Here is a 15,028-nt window from a genome sequence, read left to right as displayed (position 1 = left end):
TAAAAGCGAAAGCGCATGTCACAACTACTTTGAGCGTATCTGTTTTGACATTTTTATTAACAATTTGAGTGAAGAATTAATTAAATTGTAATCAGGTGTGGAGGTGTTAACCTCAAGAGTTAAAAAGCTCAGTAGCAGAATGTTTCCCTAGCTGTACAAAGACCTGGGTTCAATCTGTGAGATACTTGAAGGAAAAAAAAAAAAAGATACATTTAACCTTTCCATTTTTTTTTTTAAGAATATGAAAGCTAAATCAGGACTTGAGATTCAAGCAGACATTTGAAAAAACATAACTGTAGCCATGAACTGATGAGATGAGATGAAATTTAATCAGGTCAAATGTGTAAGGACCTACATGTTAGGTTTTTTTTTTTTTTTTTTAAGTCCACTGTTCAAGCACAGTAGGGGTTAGCTATGCCTCAATCATCAGCTCTTGCAGGAAAACACTTAGAGATGCTACTTGGCTCCAAGCTGGAGATGTCAGCGATGTGATGTAGCTACAAGAAAAAGACAGTGGGCTCTCAGGGGCATTGCTAGAAACAGAGTTTATCAAAGGAGGTGGGCTGAGGGTCCCGCTGAACTCATTCTATACCTGGAATTCTCATCCAATCCTGGGTACCAGATTTTAGCAGCCATCTAGATAAATCTGTCCACATCCAGGAGAGGAGCCTAGGATGGAATCATGTGAATAATGCTCAAAAGATGTTTGAAAGCTTCAGAGCCCTGTAATTAAAACCTTGAATCTTGGAGCCAGGCTGTCTGGGTTTAATCCTAGCTCTGCCAATTACTGAGTATATGTTTATTTAACCTCTTTTCACTCTCTGTAAATGAGGACTTATAATAATGCCTATAATAATTTAAATACCTATCTCCAAAGATAAATGAGGGTAAAGCCTTTTAAGTAGTTTGCACATTATGGCACAAAACAAGTACTTGATACATGTTAGCTATTGCTAGAATTAAGGTTCTAAAGTGGAGAGTACACTTGGAGAGATTAAGCATTGCTTTGTGTGGTTCTCAAGCTTTGTCAGAGAAGATTCTTTTTTTTTTTTCCTTTTTCTCTTTTTCAGTAGGCAGCAGTTAATGCAGAGACTCATAACTGGTCAGAGCATTGAGAATAAGGGACTACCAGTGCTCAGCCCTATAAAGGACATCTACCTCACATGCTCTCCAAGGCTCGGGGAACATTGTGGAAGAGTGGGAAAGGAGAGTGTAAGAGCTGGAGGATGAGGAAGAGAGCCGTGAAATGATGCCTTCTGAACATGTCAGGGTCAGTGCATTCATGAGCTCACAGTAGCTCACAGTGCTTATCTGCATAAGATCTACACAAGATGAAGCCACTCAGCATCCTAGCACAGAGAGAGAAGGAGCTCAGGAGGTCCTACCTCTGGCTGAGGAGCTATTGGCAGTTGATGGGGGAATCTTTTTTCTTTGGAGGTGTGGCCACTGTTAAGTTGTTCACGCTCCGGTGGATGCCCCACAGTCAACCAGCTATGGAAATCACTAATTGAACTCAGTGGGTTATTATATTATTTTGTTTATTTATTCATCACTATTTTTAAAGGAGGAGGAGGAAGGAGGAAAGAGAAAGAGGAGGAAGAAGAGGGGGAAGAAGAAGAAACGAAATTAGGAGGAAGCATGTGAGAAGGTCCTGAGAGGAGCTATGATTGGGGGTAATATGAAATTCTCAGACTAAATAAAGATATTAAAAAATAATCCAAATAAATGGGGGAAATGGTAACAACATAGTAGCCTTTAACAGTCATTTAAATATTTGCCCTGCCTGTTAACGTATATTACTAGCTAGTGCCTACAGTAGAGAGATTGGCCAAAGTTCTCTAGGGGTAGGCTTAGCTTGGAAACAGAACCTATTTTCTAGTTTGAGAAAGAACACGCAGACCTCTTCTTGAAGTTATTAGTAGCTGAGGATGGTATTGGGGTCATCCAGCCATCTTGGAGCTACAGGCATGGATTTGTGTGGCTCTCAGCCTTGGTCAGAGAAGATTCTGTTTTTCAGGAGGCAATGATTAATGCAGAGACTCAAAACTGGTCAAAGCATTGAGAATAAGGGACTAAACAGCACATCTATATGACATCTATATCACACTGGTCCAGGTGATTAGGGGATGGTGTTACTACCTGGGATTCTAACCAGGTTCCAGGGTGATCTCTAAGGACAGCACGGGGTTACTCGTGGCAAGCATGTTCTGGGAATGGTCACTGGGAGCTGTTCCGCGGACAGCCTCTTGGCAACCATAAGAAGTACAAGCGCTCTGTGCTTTAATTTCCCCTGCATCGTCACTGTGAAGAAGCCAGCTACCCCCTGGCCCTTACAGAGCGTCAGGTACCCTGGACAGCTCCTCGGGGAGCAGTCCACCGCTAGGGGGCAGCCGCCAGGAGACGAGTAAGTGACACCCCGGAGGGAGCTTTCCTTCCAGGCCCTGTGGGGAGAGGGATGAGGTGGTGTGCGAATCGGGTGGAGGTTTGTGCTCCATGGGTGCGAGACAGAGCGCGCCGCCTGGGTGTGAGTCAGAGCGCGGGTGCTAGGGGGCTCGGTAACTAGTCACGGAATCTCACTCTCGCTTCATTCCTCCACCCATCCATTTTACACCGTGCGCCCGGGTACCAGGCGTGTGCGCACACCGCACGGTGTGTGCTGTGTGTGTTGGTTTGGCGAGATGGCTGGGGCTGGGGTGTGTCCTTGTGTACCTCTCCTCGGGTTAGGGATAGTCTCCTCTCCACCTTCTGTGGGGTGTTGGGGTGTGTCTGGATGAGAGTGAGCTTGCTCCTGTGCTAGTGCGCCCATGGTGCTTGTGTGGGTGAGCGTAGTGGAACCAAGTGTCAGGCTTGGGGGCTTCCATCAGCACCCGGGTCTCTGTCTGGGGTGGCTGTTGGCGTAATCTCGACTCAGGTGTCCAGAGGCCAAAGTGGTGGGGGTGCCCAGTCTCCCGCAGGAGTACACGCTGTACCTGGCCACCCTCCCCTCACCTCCCCAAGCTGGCCATGGCTCCGCAGAGAGCATCCCGCACGGGGAGGACCTGGGGAGGTGTCGCACCTGAGAGGAATAAGAGAGTGGGGGTGCAAGGGGCGGGCCAGGTCCCCGGGCGCGGCGCGGGCTCGGGGGACCCGCGCGGCTGACGTCAGGCGACTCCTTAAATAGAGCCGGCAGCGCGCTCTGCTCGGCATTTCCCGAGGAGCCGGAACGCGGCCGGCGCCAGCGCCACCGTCCGGTCCGCTCGTCCTCCCGCCGGCACAGCCGCGCGGCCGCAGAGAGTCCCCCCCCCGAAAAGGCGCTCCGAACATCCGGGATGGGGCTTCTTCGGGCGCTGGGCGCGCTCCGAAGCCGACGCGCCTGAGAGCCGACGAGTGCCGCCGGGAGCCGCCCGGAGACCCCCGTCGCCTGGCGTTGGGGACACGCTGGCGATGCAGCCACCCGGTCCCAGAGACGCCACCGTCCCCGGGACCCCCGGGCACGGTGCCCGCCCAGGCCAGCAGCCCCCAGAGGAGACGGCGTCCCCTGCGCCCAGCCCGCACGGAGGGGACAGAGCCACGGGAGCCCTCTAGGCGATCGCAGGGCCACGCAGCAGCTCCGCCCGCAGGTGCCACCCCAGAAACCATGACCCCCGGCGGCGCGGGCCCATGGAGCCATGGCCTATAGGGTCCTGGGCCGCGCTGGGCCACCTCAGCCGCGGAGAGCTCGCAGGCTGCTCTTCGCCTTCACGCTGTCCTTGTCCTGCACTTACCTGTGTTACAGCTTCCTGTGCTGCTGCGACGGCCTGGGCCAGAGTCGCCTGCTCGGCCCGCCGCGCTGCCTCCGAGGCCCCGGCGCGAGCGGCCAGAAACTTCTGGCGAAGTCCCGCCCGTGTGATCCCCCGGGACCGACGCCCAGCGAGTCCAGCGCTCCCAGCGCGCCCGCCGCGGCCGCGCCAGCGCCACGCCTCTCGGGCTCCGGCTCCAACCACTCGGGCTCCCCGAAGCTGGGCACCAAACGGCTTCCCCAAGCCCTCATTGTGGGCGTCAAGAAAGGGGGGACCCGGGCGGTGCTGGAGTTTATCCGCGTGCACCCGGACGTGCGGGCCTTGGGCACCGAGCCCCACTTCTTCGACAGGAACTACGGCCGAGGGCTGGACTGGTACAGGTAAGGGGGGCCACGAGGGCTCCACTCTGCGCGGGGGGAGTCCTCTCTCTCCCCGGAGCCATCCTTTGCCTTTCTCAAGCCGGCAAGTCGGGGGTGGGGTGATTCCCGGAGAAGGACCCACCCAGAACTTCCCGGAGATCAGCTCTTCCCGAGGTTCTCTGACGAGCAAAGGGAAAGGCATTCCCTCTTACTCCTGGGGTACCTGGGCGGTAGGGGACATTTCTAGTCAGACCGAGGTGCTAGCTGCAGGGCTGGCTTCTGTGTACCAGTTTTGGGGGCGAATGGGGCTGGTTGCCCAAGGCAAAGGGTGATCTGATCACAGCCCTGCTCTGATCTGACCCTAAACTGTTCTTCCCTGGCCTGTGGCGCCATGGCACCTGCCGCTGAAAAAGGGAAACCACCGCATAGGCCCTTGGGGGTGGTTTGTGCGTGGATAGGTTCCCCAAGCCGAGGACAAAATGAGAGTGTGCCCCGAGTTCGTACAATGAGACAGGGAACGAGATGTGCCCCTTGGAGAATGCCACTCTCAGCTGCCATTCTGGAGCTCACTCCCTCAGCAGCTCTAGTCCTGGGCTAGTGAGCTTGGAGTGAAGGTAGGAACCCTGGAATTTAATCCTGGCTCTGCCACTTAGATTGAGCAAGTTCCTTAAACTCTGCCAGCCTCTCTTTCCCCATCTATCACAAGGGGCAGGAAAACAGTTCTTGCCCTGTTTGCTTGCCAAGGCTGTTCAACGTGTTTGAAAGATGTGAAAAAAATGACAGCCAGCATTAGGGGAGCTTTTACTAAAAAAAAGCACCAGTAGCCAACAAGAGGGATTTGGAAGACAGGTGGGCACTTAGAGTGAAAGCTAGACAGGATCCTAGGAGTAGTCAGACATGCCTAGAATGCCCACTCTTCCCTCAGACTTCTGCCAGCTAGAGTCCCCCCTTTCCCCGCCCCCCCTGCCGTGGGTAGTGTCTGGATATACAGTGAGGCTTCTTTGAGGTGACAGCCTTCACTTTCTGGTGCCTCCAGCGTCCTTTGGCCCTCACAGCCTGTCTGGTGCAGAAGTGCAGGATAGGTTCACAGAGGGACTGAGTCAGGGCAGAGTATAACGTGTGAGCCTCGGAGATGTCGTGGAATTACCTGAAGACATTCTAGACAGGTCTGAACAGTAATGGGGCTGTGGAGGGGTGCCGTGGTAGCCGCCACAGTTGCTGAGGCTACTTCTTTTATTTTTCATATAAAAGAAGACCTTTTGGTCTGTAGAATCATGAGCGTACTAGATAATGAAAGGGTAGTTTCATTAGAAAGACGAACCTAATGGACTATGAACAGAGTTCTGGATTTCCAAAGAAGGGGGGAAATCCGCAGGAATGACTTGTCACCCTTTGCAGCTAGCCCTGGCCAGTAGTAGCTATGGGATGGGACATGTGCTGTCCCCAAGATGCAGACACATTGTCTGTAAGGGAGCCCATCAAGGGACAGTTGGCACCCATTGAAGCATGGGTTCATGCCAATGCTGACGGCCCGCCATTCCTTCCGAACTGTGACCCGGGATGTTCCATCTAGTTAAGTGCAAACACTGTCTGAACCAGACCCCACGGTATGGGCTGCAGAGGCACTGAACCCCAGTGCCCTGATAGAGGTCAGCCACAGCCACATTTGTTGCATGCCAGGGTTTCCTCGATAGAAGATATGAAGATCGTTTATGAAACCTTTTCCCAGTGTGAAGTGCTTTTTAAGTGCGAAACAGCAAAATTCTGAGCATCTAGCTTTTAGGTGATACCCCCTGCCATAAACACCTCTGTGTTGAGCCTAGACTCTCCTTCCCTGTTCCTCCCTCCTCCACCAAACAGCATACCTCAGGCTTCCTTTCTGGAGCCTGTGTCATTCAGGGATGACTGCTTTTTATTTTTAACCTTGGCATGTGTGATTCTAAGCCAGCTTAGCTGTGAACCTTGGAGATGGGAGCCATGCCTTTTTTTTTTCTCCCTAGCACATTTGGATTCTGCAAAAATTCTCAGCTGAATCTTGGTAGGTTTTATTTAACATGAAGCACACTGACAGCTCCACTTCTTTCTCTCTCTCTCCCCTCCCCCTCTACCCTTTCCTTCTCGATATTCCTAAAGGAAAGATTAGCCTGGAGTTCTGGTCATAACTATGATACCCATCAGTTTCCCAGGAAGGCTGGGAAGTCCACAGCACTCAGGAAAGGGTTGTGTGTGTTTTGTGCTTTTGGGGGGGCAGGGGCTGCAAACCAGCACCCCTCATAGTCAAGTATTTCACATGGGGAGTGCTGTTTCCACAAAAGGTGATATGCTTCCCCACTCAGGCACTGTCTCTCTGTTTTAGCCTTTATTATCACTTGAGTAGCATGCAGCGATTGCAGAGACTATGGGGACTCCTGGAATTCTTTAGTCTGTGTTCAAGGAGCAGCCTTCCACCCACTGTTGTGGCCTGGGCTTTTTGGGGTGGAGCTTTACCAATGCGGTGGAGTCCATGATACTCTGCCCATTTTGAAGTTCTGGAATACTTCTTAGGTCAGATGATCTAAATGCACATAGACAACGGGAAAATAAGAATCACCACCATCAAGCCACAGGTCAGACTTCTCCTCCATGAAGGTAGAATTGGTATAGCCAGAGAGACACCATCAGCAAAAGGGATGAGCCTACAGAGTCCTCATCTTCTTTGTTCCTGGATCCTAATCTCTTCTTGGGAGCCGCTGAGCCAGACCACCCTCAGAAAGCCCAGCTCTCTCAGCAGAGAAATCCCTCTGAGACCTTCTGTGATCTCATCTCCGGCACTTAACTCACCTGTGTGTCTGGCCTAAGTTCCCCTCTTCAAACTTCCTCCAAGACACAGCATATGGACCTGCGGGGGTGCAGCGAGGAAACCACTAGCTGGTTGGAAGAAGAGGAAAAGCGATATTAGGTTAACGACAGTCCCAGGGCAGAACCCACTGTGTCAAAGACCAGAGATGACCTCTTTAGATGCTCTGCAATTTGGAAAAAGGCCTTGAGTCTCAGCTGCCTTCTCATGGAATGGAGTCCATAATAATTACCCTGGGTTTGAAGAATGCGTGAAACGTTTCATATGAAAGTGCCATGGGGGAAAAAAAAACAAACTTTGGTATATAAAGATAAGCCAATGATGTTACTGCTGCTGCCACAATTACTGCTGTTTTGCTACCAACACTCCTGTTATTGCCATTAATGCTGTTGCTAACACAGCTGTTAGCGCTGAACCTGCTGCAGCCGCCAAATGAGGCTGAGGAATGCACCGCTAAAGAAATAGTTTCAAACTTCCCTTTGTGTGTGTGTGTGTGTGTGGTGTATGTGGGTGCCTGTGGGTGCATGGATACATGTGTGTACATGCGAGGAAGATAGAATTTGAGTTGTTTTTAACCCTTGTTTTTTGAAACAGGTTCTCCCACTGAACCTGGAACTCACTGATTCCCCTAGGGAGGATGGCCAGCAGGCTCCAGGGAAATGCCTCCTCAGCAAAGAGATCATAGGAGCTTGCTACTGGGTTTTGGTTTTTATGGGCATCCTGGGGCCCTGAACTGAGGACCCTCACACTTGTGTTCCCTGCAAGCGCTTTACAAACGAACCCCACTTCCTCAGCCCAACACTCTCCTCTTTCTTACTTCCTTTCTGCATCCTTGTCTTCTCTCTCTCCCTTCCTTGCTTATTGCTCTCCCTCCTTCCACCCCAGTCACCTTCTCTTTCCTTACTTTGCATTGATAAAATTTCACCCCATGTTTCTGCATCTCTGTTTACTCACCTTTAAAAATGAGAATGATGCCTGACCCAGTCTTTTACATCACATGAAAACCGTGTATGACACCTTATTGTGGAGATGCTGTAGTTTTACCACAGACGCCCCTGATACAGACTGTTCGGTATGCCATTTGTAGAGAAATCTAAATGGTATTGTGTCCAGGGGCCTTTAGGGTTCAAGAGGAAGGTGAGTTTTGTTTCAAGTATCTCAATTTTGCTATAGCTGTGGGTTGGCAGGGTGCGTGTGTGGGGAGGAAGTGAATCTTTTCTAAATGCATTAAAATGCCAGCAGAGAAGTTAATGCATGATAGTTGACTCTGCCCTGGTGTCCAAATGTTGATAGATGAACTTGTTATACATTTTAGACTCCATCTCATCTCTGCTTGCTTTCTTGCTCAGCATCGTTGTGTTCTTGGGACTGTCTAAGACAAGCAGACACAGGATTTGCCTCAGAGGTAATGGTCTAAGTAAGACAGAGAAGGAAAAACACAGAATGAAATCTACCACATTATCCAACTCATCTAAATCAGTGACTCATATGTAACGGCAAAGCTAAACTCTGGCACGGCAAGCCTTAGGAGGAAACCCACAGGCAGGAGACAGGGGCCTTCTGCACGAAGAAGAGAACACAGAAGGCTTTGCCATCTTATAACTGGTCAACACAGGAGACAGACCGACCTATGCTCACTGTGTGTACAGGTGATCTGTGACCCCCCACCCCCTTGCCCCACAAGTGGTCTCCTGTAGAGTGTCTTTGCAGATACACCCTTATAAAGAGGTTTCCTGCATGGGTCCAGGGGAGTGTGACACATTCTGATTAAATGAAGCCCCTGGGTCTGGAAATTCCCCATCTGTCAGCCTCGCAGCATGCTGGAGGTATATTAGTTAGTTCCAGCATGTGCTCCGTTCTTCTCCTTTACTGAGGAACATTCAAAATGGGCCAGCAGAGCCGCTGTTGTTTGGAGGAGGGTTCGGTGGGGGGGGGGAGTTAATCTCACTTCTCTCTGGAGCTTCAAGAGACTGAAGGAGCCGGGAACGGGAGAACAGGATCCCCCCCCCCCCGTTGCTGGAGCTTGTGAGGCGAAGAAGATCCCAAAAGGCCCCGATACTTTCACCTAATACATAGTGTTAATACTGTTTGTTAAAATAGAAAAAGCAAAACAAAACAAAACACATCGCTTAACAGAGAAAGTAAGACCCAGGGTTTTTGTTTTGTTTTGTTTTTTAACTTTCCTGAGATTAGACTGTCTTACAATGAATAATGGATGTCCTGGCTTCCATGAAATACTCTCTTTCCACCTTGGTTGCAGAACTGCTCCTAGTGAGGAGCAGTCTTTTGCCTTGAGAGTGCGGCTTCACCGGTCACCTGAAACCTACTGGTCTTCCAAAGAACCACTGACTACATGGGAAAATCCCCAGCAAGGCATCTCTGTAACCGGCAACACGGGTTCTGTGTTGGGAGCTGTACCCATTTTAAAATACCGACTGTTACCCATGCCATCTCCCTGAAGGCATCTATCTTACTACTAGGGAAAGTGTGGAGCTGATGCCCACCAGAGATGAGCTGCTGCGATGTTCTCCACGGGCAGATGTCAAGGGACCTTCTTACACAGACCTGGAGGCACATCCCAAGAGCCCCTAACCATTCTGGTGCCTGTCAATACCAGTAGGTGCCATTTCCTGAGGGATTGTTAATGTTCTCTGCATCCAGTGTTCAACAGTGTTGAATGGCGTTCTCCCCTTGGTCAGCCCTCCATGAATCACTTCTGAATGACTGAGTGACAGAGTGGGTGTGGAGGGCGGAAGCATACAGCTCCCTATTGATCCGGATCTGCTGGAGGACTTGGAGGGGAGGCCAGCTCTGTGTGTAATGGTTCACAGCCAGTGGGCAAGGAAGAAGGCGGTAGATAAGCAGACACTCAGGCTGTGAGTCAGGCCAGAGGGGTCTAAAAGGCCACGCAGCCAAACTAAGTCTGTGGCACCCACCATTCCCCCCAGAGCTAACGCTGAGGTGGGTTAATCCATTTATTTGTCAAACGCCCACCATTGGCCAGGCTCAGTGCCAGGCTGCTGTGGGCTGGCTCTGCTGCCACTCTTTTCTCCTAATGGGCTGCACTGATGGGCTGAAGTGCTTTGTAGTCCATGAGCAGCTTGACAAGGTGGGTAAAAGCCACCAGCGAGTGGAAATAGCTTAGCATTTCAGAGGTAATTGCTGCCTGTCAGGCTACACAGCTGGGCTGTTGGTCCAAAGCTTCATTCCCTAGGGCTTTCTCTGTGGGATAATGGGACAGGGCGAGGAGCTGAGGGCTCTGCATGAACCCACTCTCCCAGAAGATACGGCCAGATGTGCTGGTTTGGTCCTAAGGGCTTCAGCATCCTGTGGGTCTCCTAGCTATTAGCTGTTGTGTTCTTCTCAAACTTCGAACCAGAGGATCTGACAGTGGCTCTCGCTCGGGTATCTCTGCTCTAGGCAGAGTCTAGAGAGAGTTCCCAGTCCATGGCAGTGCTCGAGTTGTGGAAGGAAGTCCAGCGTCTTCTAGACTTCCGTCATTATACTGCACAGCCTCTACTGTCATTCCTTAATATCTAAGTTTGGGTAATCTCACTCAAAATTGTAAGGATGTTTAGCCGAGACTGAGTAGAGTGTGGGAGAGGGCGGCTTGATCAATGAGCACTAAGTTATAGACAGGAGGTTCTGGTGAGCTATAGCATCGCAGTGTGAACACAGACAGCAGCAACACACTCCGCATTTCACAAAGCTAGAATTTCGAATGCTCCACTATAAAGAAACGATAAACGAGTCAGGCGCGGTGGCACATGCTTTTACTTCCAGCACTCAAGGAGCAGAGGCAGGCAGATCTCTCTGAGTTCAAGGCTAGCCTGGTCTACAAAGCGAGTCCGGGGTACAGGCTACACAGAGAAACCCTATCTTAAAAACAAACAAACAAAAAAAGAACTAATAAATGTTTGAGGAGATAGATGTATTTAACCTGACACACCGTATGTGTGTGTTGAAATATTTGGTGGTAATTAATCCCTTATGCTGGGCTTTGGTTCTGTAAAAAATGTCAGAGATAAGCAACTTTAAAAGGAAAATGTTAGCTGGGGATGGTGGCACATGCCTTTAATCCCAGAATTCAGGGAGGCAGGAGCAGAAGCAGGCAGATCATGTGAGTTCATAGGCCAGCCTGGTCTACAAACTGCATCCAGAACAGCCGAGAAAACCTGTCTTGAAGAATAAGAAAGAGAGAGAGAAAGAATGTTTATTTTGGCTCATGGTTTTAGAGGTTTTAGCTCACCATTGCTCCATTCTTACAGTATGTGCCGAGGCAATATACCATGGTGATTAGGTGGGAAAAGCCCTAACCTCAGAGCTGGGAACACAGGAGACAGAGAGAAAGGGTCTAGATTCCTACTATTCCCTCCAAGGACACATGCTAGGGACCTAGAACCTTCCACATATCCCAACTTTAAAAAAATTTTTTTCTTTCATATTTTTGAGATTATACTATAAATACATCATTTCCCCCTTTCTCTCTCCAAACATTCATGTCCACCCCACGTGCTCTTTCAAATTCACAACCTACTTTTTCATTATTTGCTGTTAGGTACATACACGAATATACACGTTTATTCCTGCATACATAAATGTAAACTACTCATTCTGTATGATGTTACATGTATGTATGTTTCCATGGCTCAACATTTGGTATTGGATAACAAATTGGTACTCTCTTCCCTGGGAAAGACTATTTCCCAGCATTCCTTAGTTTGCCTGTAGTTCTTTGTGTAGGATGAAGGCTTCCTCAGCTTTCCCTCATCCATGTTAGCATGTCTGTCGCTGTTGTCCTTGGTCATGTCATGTTTAAGCAGTCATGTCGGTGAGATTTCGTGGGCCTAGCCTCCTGATGTTATTAGGAGACATAATCTCACAGCAAAGCAAACTGGGAGATTACAATCTTCCCATTGCCTCTTCTGCAGTGTTTCCTGAGCTTTGGGTGCGGGTGTGGTTGGTAGATGTAGCCCTTGGGACCGGGACCCACAATTCTGCATTTCGATTGGTTGAGGCTTTCTGCAATGGTCTCTGGAGGTCTGCTGCAAAGAGGAGTTTCCTTGAGGGGTGAGAACTATCTGTGGCATTTGTAGGTTCTCCTTCAAGATCCATGGCTTCACTAGCCCTGGGTGGTTGGCTAGGTTTCCAGTAGCAAGCGTGACCTCCCTCTTGTTGAGTGGGTCTTAAGTCCAATGAAAGAGCTATCGATTTAACGGTATGCATGCCGCTACTGCAGCCGTGGCTTGCTGGTCTTTGATGTGGTTCATGGCCATCATTGCTGGGTAGGACTGCTGGTGGCTTCCCCCGTTTGGAACCTTGCTTGGTGCTTTCTGGTACCATGAGAGCTAGTCCTCAGCAGGAAGCTTTCAGGTCAGTTCCAGCTCAGGGACCCCTGAACCTTACGGGACCCCTCCTCTTAAAGTTTCCATCACTTCCAGAAGCACCAAGCCTTAAATACGTGCTCCTTGGGCAGCACTCTCCACGCTGCCATCTATATACGCATTTAAAAAATATTTTGTGCATCAATTAAAAATAAACTTAATTTTAAAAATTACATACTCTTACATGTTAGGGTGTTACGAAGGGAATTGGAGGAGGAAAATAGGGAGTGGATATAATCATATTTATTGTACACATGGATAAAATTCTCTAAAGAAAATTATAATCTTTCATAAAGAAAAGGGCTTCATTTTTTAGGTTCTATTTTGGAGTAAATAGTATACTCTAATATGTGTATGCAATGCAGCTCAAAAGTGATGAAGGGAAGTCCTACCTGCCTCATCTTTTTGGTCACAGAGTTCCTCTTTTTTTGGTCATTTATCTTTTGTTTTATTTTTCTTTTTTAAATTTTTTTTATATTTATTAATTAGAGTTTATTCACTTTGTATCCCAGCTGTAGCCTCCTCCTTCATCCTCCTCTCCCTCATATCTCCCATGCCCCTCCTCGAGTCCACTGATAGGGGAGGCCCTCCTACCCTTCCATCTCATCTTAGTCTATCAGGTCTCATCAAAAGTGGCTGCATTGTCTTTCTCTGTGGCCTGATAAGGCTGCTCCCCCTTGAGGGGGAGATGATCAAAGAGCCAGCCACTGAGTTCATGTCAGAGACAGCCCTGTTCCCCTTACTCCCCCTCTGAGAAGAAATGACAAGTCCCCATTTTGTGAATCCTTCCAATGGTGTAATCGGTTTGTAAATCTAACACGCTGTATGCAAACACATATCAATATATATATATACAAAACAACTTCATTTAAATTCCATAAATGAAAAAAAGAATCAATTTCTGAAAACAATCTCAGAACAGACAGATTGAGAACAAAGCAGTGGTATTGAGTTTTTACCCCAGGGCATGCTGGAAGGTTCCAAGCCTACAGCCCTCTCTGTCTTAGGCAGGGAATGTTAGGAGACGCGAATAGGTTAAGGACATATTGGTATCAAGCTGAGGCTTTCCTCCTTCATGTGAGGAGCAGGGATGGAACCACAATCAAAACGATGGTACATTTCTTTTCTGTGATGTGGCGGCATTTCACAGATTCTCTGAGGGATACACAGGATTTGACCGAAATCATGAGAAACATGGATGGAGTTGGTAGAAAATTCAACTTAAGGGAATGCGCCGTGGCTCTGGGTTTCCTAGGTTCCTTTAATGTGTTAGTGATTGGGAGAGGAAAGCAAACAAATGCAAGTGTGAAGAGAGGTGTTGCAAACACACACACACACACACAGACACATACACAAGAGAGAGAGAGAGAGAGAGAGAGAGAGAGAGAGAGACTGTCATTTCAACCTATTTTGTGCATAACTGCAGCTAAAATGCCAGTGTAAAAATCAGAACTAGTTGTTTCTGTTAGGGAATCAGAAACCTACGGAAGGGGGCTTGGGAGTATTTCTGTATCCATTTCAAAGTTTGCATGAGGCAGAGTGTTTCTTTAAAATACACCTCTGGGGGCTGGGGAGATGGCTCAGTCGGTAAAGTGCTTGCAATGTAAGCATGAAGACTTGATCTTAAAGGCCCAACTTCCAGGTACAAAGCCAGACATGGTGACGCTTTTGTAATCCCAGTGCTGAGGGACCAGGGACAGAGAGATCCCTGGGCCTCACTCACCAGGAAACCTAGCTTGGGTTGTGAGCCTTTGGTCCCATCGAGAGACCGTAACTCAAAACACGCATGGTCTATGCTCCTGAAGAATGACACCAAAGCCGATCTCTGATTTCCACGCATATGGGCGCGCTTACGTACACACACCCACAAAAGCTCTCTCTGTGCAGATTTCCTCCTCTTCCATTCTGCTGTGAATGACAGGAGGTCTTAGAGCTTGAGTTTCAAAAGGTCTGCATGAATCACGCTTTGAACACGCAGTCCTGGCTGGCACTGCTGTTTGGGGACCATGGAATCTTTAGGAAGTGAGCTTGGCCGGTAGAAGTGGGTAAGGAGGGGCTGTTGGTGGCTTCCCAATCCCAGTTTTAGTTCCATACCCAGCTTTTAGGTCCATGGCAGGAACAGCTGCTTTTCCGGGCTCCTGCTGCCATGGGCTCCATCATGCCACCTCTGCCATGACAGCCTGAACCCTCTGGAACTGTGAGCCAAAGCAAAGCCTTCCTCCGTCACATTGTCTCTGTAAATCGTTTCGGTCACAGCGAAGAGGGAGTAAATCATGAAGATTGTATGTGGATGTGGGGGAGAGGTCAGGGAGTCAGTTCTGCTTCCCCAGTCTGCTTAGCTTCCCCGCGCCAAGAGTGAAAGAAGAATTTACCCTCCCTGGAGAAATCCACCCCTGGACTTTTCCTGTATTGCTAACAGAGACATTTACAGGGTGTTTATCACAAGACCCCCTGATCCTGCCTTTAACAGGACAGTAGTCATCAACAGTGCTGGGGAGATGGCTTCTTGCTACTGTGTGTTTCCCTGCTCCCACTGCCCACTGCCAGGCTAAGAGCCTGAATCTACTGTGAGGCTGGGGCCAAATAAATGGACAATAAAACAAGTTATGCCTCTTGGTTGAGCTAGGAGCCTAAAAAGAGAGCTCGTGCTTGTGTGTGTGTGTGTGTGTGTGTGTGTGTGTGTGTGTGTGT

At 49.2% G+C, this 15,028-nt stretch overlaps 1 protein-coding gene across 1 annotated transcript in view; it reads left to right on the top strand.

The window, feature by feature from the left end:
* The first annotated feature begins 3,215 nt into the window (after positions 1-3,215).
* The window catches only part of Hs3st2 (heparan sulfate-glucosamine 3-sulfotransferase 2), a 102,411-nt gene continuing 90,598 nt past the window's right edge, over positions 3,216-15,028 (top strand). Inside the window, exon 1 of the mRNA XM_055627504.1 lies at positions 3,216-4,138. Coding sequence (XP_055483479.1) covers positions 3,648-4,138 — 491 coding nt within the window. The 5' untranslated portion in view covers positions 3,216-3,647. The remainder of the gene's footprint in view (positions 4,139-15,028) is intronic.

This window comes from Psammomys obesus, unplaced genomic scaffold, assembly GCF_907164565.1.
Source record: "Psammomys obesus unplaced genomic scaffold, mPsaObe1.curated_primary_1811, whole genome shotgun sequence".
NCBI lineage: Eukaryota > Metazoa > Chordata > Mammalia > Rodentia > Muridae > Psammomys > Psammomys obesus.
This window is presented reverse-complemented; position numbering and strand designations above follow the sequence as displayed.